The sequence below is a fragment of the Mesocricetus auratus genome, unplaced genomic scaffold (assembly GCF_017639785.1).
Source record: "Mesocricetus auratus isolate SY011 unplaced genomic scaffold, BCM_Maur_2.0 Super-Scaffold_100013, whole genome shotgun sequence".
Classification (NCBI taxonomy): Eukaryota; Metazoa; Chordata; class Mammalia; order Rodentia; family Cricetidae; genus Mesocricetus; species Mesocricetus auratus.
Window position 1 is genome coordinate 4,544,873 of NW_024429196.1, and position 8,914 is coordinate 4,553,786.

Sequence of the window (8,914 nt, forward strand, 5' to 3'; positions counted from 1 at the left end):
GGTGTTCTCACAGCACCCTGCCCAGTAGACAGTGAGTATATGGCTCCCAGGTGTGCACAAAGGCACCCACCCGGCAGTGAGGCCTAGAGAGTAGGCCTCAGAGTTCAGTGTCCACCATTGCGAGTGTAGGCTCAGCTGTCTTTTGTCCATGGAACCATGCTTTTAGAATCCCTTCTCAAATTGCCGTTTGCATCTGGTCAAGCGGAACTGAGATCTCTATTTTAAAAGAAGAAATCTTAAGAATTGCAGCCAGGAAAACTGTTGCTCATCTAGAACCCCACCCTGCAGAGTATTTCCTTTAGTTCCTAAAACAAATCCCAGGGTCCCAGCACTCTGGTTAAGCACTGGCCTCGGTCGCTGCACTGCCTGCCTGTCTACTTAGGAATGCACACATACAGGCTGCAGCCAATCCTGGAACCTTGACTTTGAGCAGCAAAGCTCATCCTGACTCTCTTCTGGGAGGACCCGGAGCCTTAAGCAAGAGGGCAGTCTACGTGACTAAAAGATGCCAACTTCCTCTTTCATAAGTCGTCACATGGTGAGGTACAATTACAATTCCTGCCTTGTCTGTGCGAATTGCAGACGCATTGCCTCACCCTAGAAACCCCGCTCCTGTGTGTGGAGGAGGCAGGCTGTAACTCCAGCAGCAGCCGCTTTGGACAGGATCCAGCTCCAGTCTGCGCCGGGAGGGAGGGCGGGTGGGTGGAAGACAGAAACAAAGCTATGTTTACTTAGCATACATCGATTAAAAAAAAAAAACTGCTTCGGAGTTACATGAAAGGCTAGGCAGCATGAAAGGCTGTTGATACAGTATAAGGAATTGCTGCCCTGAATCCAGGCCTTGCCTTAACCCCGTGGAGCCGGGTTCCTTTTTGTGGAGGGCAGCCCAGTCTGAAACAGCCTTTCCGTTTTCCAGCAGGCAGGCATCTCTAGGGGGAAGTTCCAACAGCTGAGTTTCGACATGAAGCCAGTGGTGTGAAATACAAAGGAAATACCGATCTTTTGGAGAAGTAAAGCTCTACTTAGCATTTCTCAAGGCAGACATTGTACCTCCGTAATTCTATTTTGGGCTGTAGTGGCGGCTTTCCCTGGAGAGGGCATCAAGGGCCGCTGGCAGGTGAACCGAGTATAATCAGGCCATGCTTTCATGCAGAGCTCTGCTTTGTTTTAACATTCCAGTGTCTGCCTAGTGGGTCACCCCCTAGGGCACTGAGATGACTCTGCAGTCAGGGCAGCTTCATCTCCACTCGGTATCTCCACGGGCAAAATCACGTGCTCAGATGAGTGGCACAGGGTCTTGGAAGAGAGTGACCAGACTGACAGGTCCTGGAGCAGGTGCCCAAACCAGCTGGCATCAGCTGCTTCTGGGAATGGATCTGGGTAGGCCCCATTCCAGGCTTGGAGAGGGTGAGGCAGGCTTATGACTGGAAGAGGAGATGGGGAGGCCCTTGACACAGGTGTACCTTCTCCGGAAAGCCCCGAGAGACGCTCAAGGTTAGCCTGTGGACGCCCTTGGCATCTGGTATTAAGCTTTCTGTGCCATCTCCAACAGGTTTATTCTTGTGCTCTAAGCAGTTCCCTAAGCCGTTTCTCTATGGGGCGTGTTTCCTCTTGTGGCTATTCTTTGAAGCAACCTGGCATTTTCAATAGCAGCAACTGGAGAAACGTCAGCAGGATTTTTTTTTTCCTCCCTTTCCACCTTCCAATCCAGTTGTAGGAAAGGTAATGTAATTAGTACCCTGTTCTTCCCACACTTAACCAGCTCATTCCAGTCTTGGGGAGAAAAGCGGGCCTGTGTTGTTCACCACAAAAGCAGCTCTTGAACTCAGCCAACTGAGTGTGTAGGTCCCAAATGAGATGGTCAGCCTGAGTGACCGACCACAGACAGCACACACCAATCCCTGCTCCCTATCAAAGTGTACATCTCGGGAGTTTCGTCCACTCTGGGCAGCCCGCAATGCCCACCGTGGAAGGGAGCGGCAAAGCCAAGCGGCCAAGCGCATCTGCGCCCACTGGGCTAAGCCGGGTGGGACAACGGAGAGCCAAATCCACCCGCCAGTCGCACGCCCCTGGCGCACAAGGGGTAGCGGGCGCCTGCGGCTGGCCACTCCAAGTACGGCCGAAGTGGAGGTGGTGGGGCAGAGCCTGCGAGCCAGAGTCCGGGGGCGGGACCTGCGCCATGACGCGCCGGGCTGCAGAACCCAGATCCCTGGAATGTGCGCTAGCTCGGCTCGGCCTCAGAGCCCGCGGCGCTGGGCACGTCTATGTGGAGCCTGCGCAGTGGCGGCGTCTCTTGCCCACGTCACGCGCTTGCCGCGCGGACCTACTTAAGACGCTGGGGCGGCGGCGCCGAGGGCCCTGATGAGCCTGGGTTGTGCATCCTCCTTTGGTGCACGCGCAAAGGAGGCCGGGCCTGCCAGAGCGCAGCAGGCCATGCGGAGTTTGTAAAACTTAAAGGGACAGCGACTGTGTGTTGCTTCCTCGACCAGATTAGGGCTAAACGTGATGATTGCGCGCGCGTTCAGCTCAGGCCAAGTGAGACTCTTAACAGAAAAAGTCCAAAGTGCGCCTTGCTATGCTCAAAATTCCATGCTCAGGAGGCTGCCAGTAACTAAGTGACAAAGTGGCACTGCGTGTAAAATAAAACAGTTTGCACAATATAATCAAAAGGACACGACTGTGGGATGGAGCATCCTGGCGGGGTAGGCGGGGGGACAGACGACCCCAAGGGATGAGACCTGCACACCTGCAGCATCAGGACCGCGCGAACTCCTGTGGTGTTCCAGCCCCTGCGCGCACGCGATCGGGAAAGGGAAGAATCCAGGGCGGCGCGCGCGAGAGCGCGCGGAGGGAGGGAGGGCGGGCGCACGGGACCGCGCGCGCCTGGGAGGGAGGGGGCCGCGCAGGCGCCGTGCGGAGCTGTCGAAGAATCAAGTCTGTAGAAGTGGAGCGGCCGCGGCGGTAGCAGCAGCAACAGCAGCGGCGCAGGAGCTGAGCTGCACTGGGTGCTGTGCAGCGGTTGCGCCGGGGCCTAGGATCCAGCTGCACGCCTTCGCGTGCGGCATGCCCCGCCGCTCGGGCTGAGCTGCCCCGGCGGCTGCCCCGCGTCCCCCGTCCCCCGCGCGGCTCTGCGCGCCCGGCGCCACCGCGACCTGCTGCGCTCGCGGCCCGTCTTCGCCCCGGTCTGGAGGCCCGAGCCCGCGGCCCCGGCCGAGCCGCCGCCCCCGCGCACGCCTCGGCGCCCCACCGCCCGTGGGGACCTGCAGCCGCGCCCCGCCGCGCGCCCGCCGCCCCTCGTGCCCCGGGGGCGCCGCGCGGGCGCCGCGCCGGCCCGGGCTCTGCCGCCGCCGCCTCCTCGCTTGCGGCCGCCGCCGCCGCTAGTCGCGCAGACGCGGGCTTGGGCCGGCCGGCGCGCGCGCGCGGGGCCCGCGGGGGGCGGCGGCGTCCCCTCCTCGCCCGGCTCCTCCTGTGGCGCGGCGGGCTGTGCGGACATGGCCGCGGCGGTGGCGGTGGCGGCCGCGTCTCGGCGCCAGTCGTGCTATCTGTGTGACCTGCCCCGCATGCCCTGGGCCATGATCTGGGACTTCACGGAGCCCGTGTGCCGCGGCTGCGTCAACTACGAGGGCGCCGACCGCGTGGAGTTCGTCATCGAGACGGCGCGCCAGCTGAAGCGTGCTCACGGCTGCTTCTCCGAGGGCCGCTCCCCGACCGGCGCTCAACCCTCGACCGCCAAGCCACCGCCACTGTCGGCCAAGGACCTATTGCTGCAGCCGCCGCCGCAGCTGGGCCACGCGGGCTCCGAGGCCGCGCGCGCTCAGGCCATGGAGCGCTACCCGCTGGCGCCGGATCGGGCTCCGCGCCTGGCCTCTGACTTTGGCTCGCGTGCGGGTGCGGGCCTCCCGCAGTCGGCCGCGCCGCAGCCCGCGCCGGCGAACGGCATCCTGGTGCCCAACGGCTTCTCCAAGCTGGAGGAGCCGCCCGAGCTGAATCGTCAGAGCCCGAACCCGCGGCGCGCACACGCCGTGCCGCCCACCTTAGTGCCTCTGGTGAACGGCTCCGCCGCACTGGGGCTGAGCGGCCGTGCCGCGGCCACATTGGCCGCGGTGAGCGGGACACCGGGCCTGGGCGCCCAGCCCGCCGAGCTGGGCACCCATAAACGGCCGGCGTCGGTGTCGGGCGCGGCGGAGCACGAGGCTCGTGAGCCGAGCAAGGAGAAGGCACAGCCCGCGCACCGAAGCCCAGCCGACAGCTTATCCGGCACTTCTGGGGCGAGCGAGCTGGGCGCCGACGGTGCAGGCAAGGGTCGAGCGTCAGGGGAGCAGGACTGGGCCAGCAGGCCTAAGACGGTGCGCGACACGCTACTGGCGCTGCACCAGCACGGCCACTCGGGGCCCTTCGAGAGCAAGTTCAAGAAGGAGCCGGCCCTGACTGCAGGCAGGTTGTTGGGTTTCGAGGCCAACGGGGCCAACGGGTCTAAAGCAGGTAGGGGCGGCTGTGGGACGAGGGGAGAAGGGATCGAGGGCGTGGAGGTTAGAAACAGTGTGCACGCGTGTGTGCTGGGGAATCCACTGTAACATGCACGGTTTTGCCTTAGCCCAAAAACAACAAACAGCCAACTTCCTGGTCGGCCAAAGGCTGAAACAGCGCTTAGTGGCAACGTGGTTCCTTTGCTGAACCAGCACAACAGGGATGAGTCAGAGCAGGCTGATAGGCAGCAACACGGCGTTTTCCTTTCCCAGCAAATTCTTGGATGGGAGCATGAGGGCAGCACTCACCCTTTAACCTGTCTAGGACGTTAGCAGTCACATGTGCCGCTTCGGAGTTGGAACCTTTAAGGCAGGCTCGCCTGACTTAGCTTCTCTTGGAAGTAGTGTGCAGGCTCAGAGCCCCATGCTAGAGAAGTGTTAGAAGCTGCATGCAGAACTTGGTACTAGGTGTGTTTTGTTTGGAGATGGGAAATGTCTCTTTGGATACATTTCCGTTAATTTTCCTTTTCTTCCATTCCTGTTTCTGTTTAGTTGCAAGAACAGCAAGGAAAAGGAAGCCTTCTCCAGAACCGGAAGGGGAAGTCGGACCCCCTAAGATCAATGGCGAGGCTCAGCCTTGGCTGTCCACTTCCACAGAAGCGCTCAAGATCCCCATCACCCCTACATCCTCTTTTGTGTCTCCACCACCCCCTACTGCCTCTCCTCATTCCAACCGGACCACACCGCCTGAAGCGGCTCAGAATGGCCAGTCCCCCATGGCAGCCCTGATTTTAGTAGCAGACAATGCCGGGGGCAGTCACGCTTCGAAAGATGCCACCCAGGTTCACTCCACCACCAGGAGGAACAGCAGCAGCCCGCCTTCTCCCTCCTCTATGAACCAAAGAAGGCTTGGCCCCAGAGAGGTGGGGGGCCAGGCCACCGGCGGCACAGGAGGACTGGAGCCGGTGCACCCTGCCAGCCTCCCAGACTCCTCCCTGGCAGCCAGCGCCCCGCTATGCTGCACCCTCTGCCACGAGCGGCTGGAGGATACTCATTTTGTGCAGTGCCCGTCTGTCCCATCGCACAAGTTCTGTTTCCCTTGCTCCAGACAAAGCATTAAACAGCAGGGCGCTAGCGGAGAGGTCTATTGTCCAAGCGGGGAGAAGTGCCCTCTGGTGGGCTCCAATGTCCCCTGGGCCTTCATGCAAGGAGAGATTGCTACCATCCTCGCTGGAGATGTGAAAGTGAAAAAGGAGAGAGACTCGTGACTTTCTGCATTCAGAAAAGCCCACGGCTACCCTTAACTCAAACTTCTTGAACTGTATATAAATCTCCATATATATATATATATATATATATAAATATATATATCCAAGACAAGGGAAATGTAGACTTCATAAACATGGCTGTATAATTTTGATTTTTTGAATACATTGTGTTTCTATATTTTTTTTGACGACAAAAGGTATGTACTTTAAAAGGCATTTTCTTCTTTTGTTAACGTTATTAGGCTGTCTGTGCTTGACTCTCCTGGTGACAGTTGCTGTTCTACGTAGGCTGCGACTTGGCTGCTTTTTTTTTTTTTTTTAAAGAGCACTTGGCAAACAAATGCTTCTAGCCGTATTTGTATGCACTTATTTTAAAAAAGAAAAAAAGCCAAATACATTTTTCTGACATTGTAAGATTGCCTTACTGTCTGTCATTCCTCATTGCTGGCCCCTCTCCCAGACTGGAGGGAAGTGAGGGAATAGGGAGCACTCCTTGTCAGAAGGGCACGCTCCTGGGCATGTGACCCACCTAGCAGGCCCTGTGGGACGGTGGGGAGATGGGGATTGAATCTTGTCTTGTTAATGGTTCAGTTCTTGCGATACTGATAGTCAGAGGTGCTGCTGAAAGATTTGCTGGATTGTGTGTTTGGGAGTTTTTTGGTTTTGCTTGTTTTTTTTTTTGAAGGCAAGTTGACAGATGTACACTCTGCCCATGTGACCGGTTGTAAGATGTCAATGCTGCATGCTCGCTCGGTTGCCTCGCTGGTGTTCCCAGCTGTAGAAATAGTTGTACGGGGTGGTGTGCAAGTAAGATGGCTTTGCTGCCCTTTTACAGCGGAGCCTGACTCGGCAGCGCCCCTCAGCCTTTCCCAACACTGTTGCTGCTGCAGGCCGGGCGAACTCTCGGGATTGGTTTCTTTTCTGTCTTGCTTGTGTTTTGCTGTTCTGGTTTGTTCCTTTCCTTTGCCTGTCCTGTTCTTGTGGCCATTGCTGTTGTCACTATCCATCCCTACACCCTGTTGTAACGAGTGCTTACTGCAGTGTGTCCATTGACGGTTAGCAGCCCTGGGTGCTTCGAGGAGGGCCCGTGGGCATGTGAGTGGTGGGTGGAGGAAGCCTGCAGTTTCCTTCTTAGATGTGTCTGAAATTATAAGTCAATAATACTGTTCTGGAAAATGACAAGCTAGTGAAAGCTACAAACATGAAGGGTTTTTACATAATCAAGCCCCACCTCTCCAACTATTTTTAGAAGCCTTTTGTAAACTAATTTCTTTTGATCACTGTTTTGTGTTGGTGAAGTGATTGTTTTTTTAATGTAAACAACAGGTCATTAGTTACTAGTAGTGGTTGCCCCTTAGTGATGCTGGGTTTTGTGGTCCTCCCCCCCACCTTTGTGCTGTTTTAGTTTAATGTCAACAGGAACACACTACCCTAATGTGCAGGTGTTTGTAACTTGGCCTTGTAGGCTCAATCATGGCTTCTAAGTCTACTATGGTTTGTGTTTTTTTTTTCCTTTTTTTTTCTCACAGCCTGGATTCTATTTTAATTTGAGAACGTAGCTTATCACCAGCCTGGGATCATTTCTAGTTACTTGATCTTTTTTTTTTTTAAGGTGGTTTCTTTAGTAGTCAAGTTACTAATGCTTGAAAACCAGTGACACTGCACCACATACAGTATTTCTTATTGTGTTTTTCGTGAGTGCACCTCATCCTCCAGGTTCTTGTTACCAGTCATTGTGATGTTACAGACAGGCATGCGTGGTAGACCAGTTGATTGTTACTGTGACTCAGATCCTACTGGTCTCTGAGGCGGATACACACACACACACACACACACACACACAAAACAGAGTCAGTTTCACCTACCGTAAAGACATTTGTGAAGGACCCAACTGTTATGGTCTGTATAAATGTGTTTCTAAGCACTTTATTATAAACTGGAATTTGACCTCATAGATGTTACAACTAGATTAGTCATTTGACCTAATTTGCCGTGGCTGTATCTTTTGCAATCTCAACACAGATAAGCTCTCCAAAAACATGAATAGAGAACCATCCTGTCGAATGGGACAAGTCTGTCCAGCTGCGGAAAGGGCCACCTGTGGTTTCTCTGTGCTAGTGGCAAAGGAGGCAAAACTTGACCTGTTTTAAAGGGGGTGCACTTTGAGATTAAAGGGCCTGTGTGCATCTGCCCAGCCTTGGATGGCCTTCAGACTTGTGTTGTTCTGTCAGGAGTGGGGTGGGGTGAGTTGAGAGTCTTTCTCTGGCCTACTCTAAAACCATTCACGTGGGGACCTGGTTTGATCTTTTCTTGTCCTTGATGACGTTTGTGGATGTTGTCCACAGCTGGGTAGATTACATCAGACTCCCAACACTATTCCAGCCGTGGTTCTGATACTCAGAATATTAGGGGATGGGGTGTCAGCAGTCCCTTTTTTGCTTTAACAAATTATAGAATTTAACAGATATAAGTAGTGTCTTTCATGTGGCCTCACTCTGAAGTTACAAGAACCTACACATGGTTTACAGCTTTTCTATGTATCTTTTCCTGGCCACCAAGTATTTTGAAAGTGTGCCACCTTTTAACCTTTGCTTTTTTAAGTTGAAGGTGATAATTTTTCTATATATGATGAAACTCATGTCTACTGAAATAAGTGTAATCTTAGCTATCTATCAACATTATATTTTAAAACCATGCTATGGAAATACCACCTGCGTTCTGTCATTTGTCAGATTTACAGTACGGTTTTTTTTTTCTTTTAGCATTAAATAAAAATAAAATTGGGAGCACTGAACGTTTTCCAAGGCCTTTTTTAATTTTTTAAACCAAGCTTAGGGTGGCTGTTACGTTACTCCAGACAGGAAAGTGTGTGGGGTTGGGTTTGCAGGAGAGTAAGCTAAAGGACTGACTACAGAGCCGCTCTGGGACCCAGAAGCCGGGGAAAGGGCTGTGGGAGGGGCACAGATAAGGGCTGAGCAGAGGTCATGTGGGAAACACTTGCTTGGTTTTCAACTGGCAGGAGAGCCTGCCACTCTGCAAGAGGGGGTTGGAAGGAGCAGATGGAAGGACACTGAACTGTCTGTCCCGACCTGGATCTGCTCTTTGAAAAGTTTTGTGATGAGTGCCGTCTTGGCCATAGGAAGTACACTGCTGCAGGTGGGGTCTCCACTGGGAATCTCT

At 54.6% G+C, this 8,914-nt stretch overlaps 1 protein-coding gene across 2 annotated transcripts; it reads left to right on the plus strand.

Moving 5' to 3' along the window:
* The first annotated feature begins 3,433 nt into the window (after window positions 1-3,433).
* On the plus strand, window positions 3,434-8,528 carry Irf2bp2 (interferon regulatory factor 2 binding protein 2). Of its 2 annotated transcripts, none has more exons than XM_005064698.4 (2): window positions 3,434-4,434; window positions 5,019-8,528. In XM_005064698.4, the coding sequence occupies exons 1-2, from the start codon at window positions 3,492-3,494 to the stop codon at window positions 5,732-5,734; spliced, it is 1,659 nt and encodes a 552-aa protein (XP_005064755.1). In that variant the 5' UTR covers window positions 3,434-3,491; the 3' UTR covers window positions 5,735-8,528. The 2 variants fall into 2 exon arrangements, with proteins under 2 accessions (XP_005064755.1, XP_005064754.1); XM_005064697.4 differs by having other exon boundaries at window positions 3,435-4,482.
* Window positions 8,529-8,914: the final 386 nt, after the last annotated feature.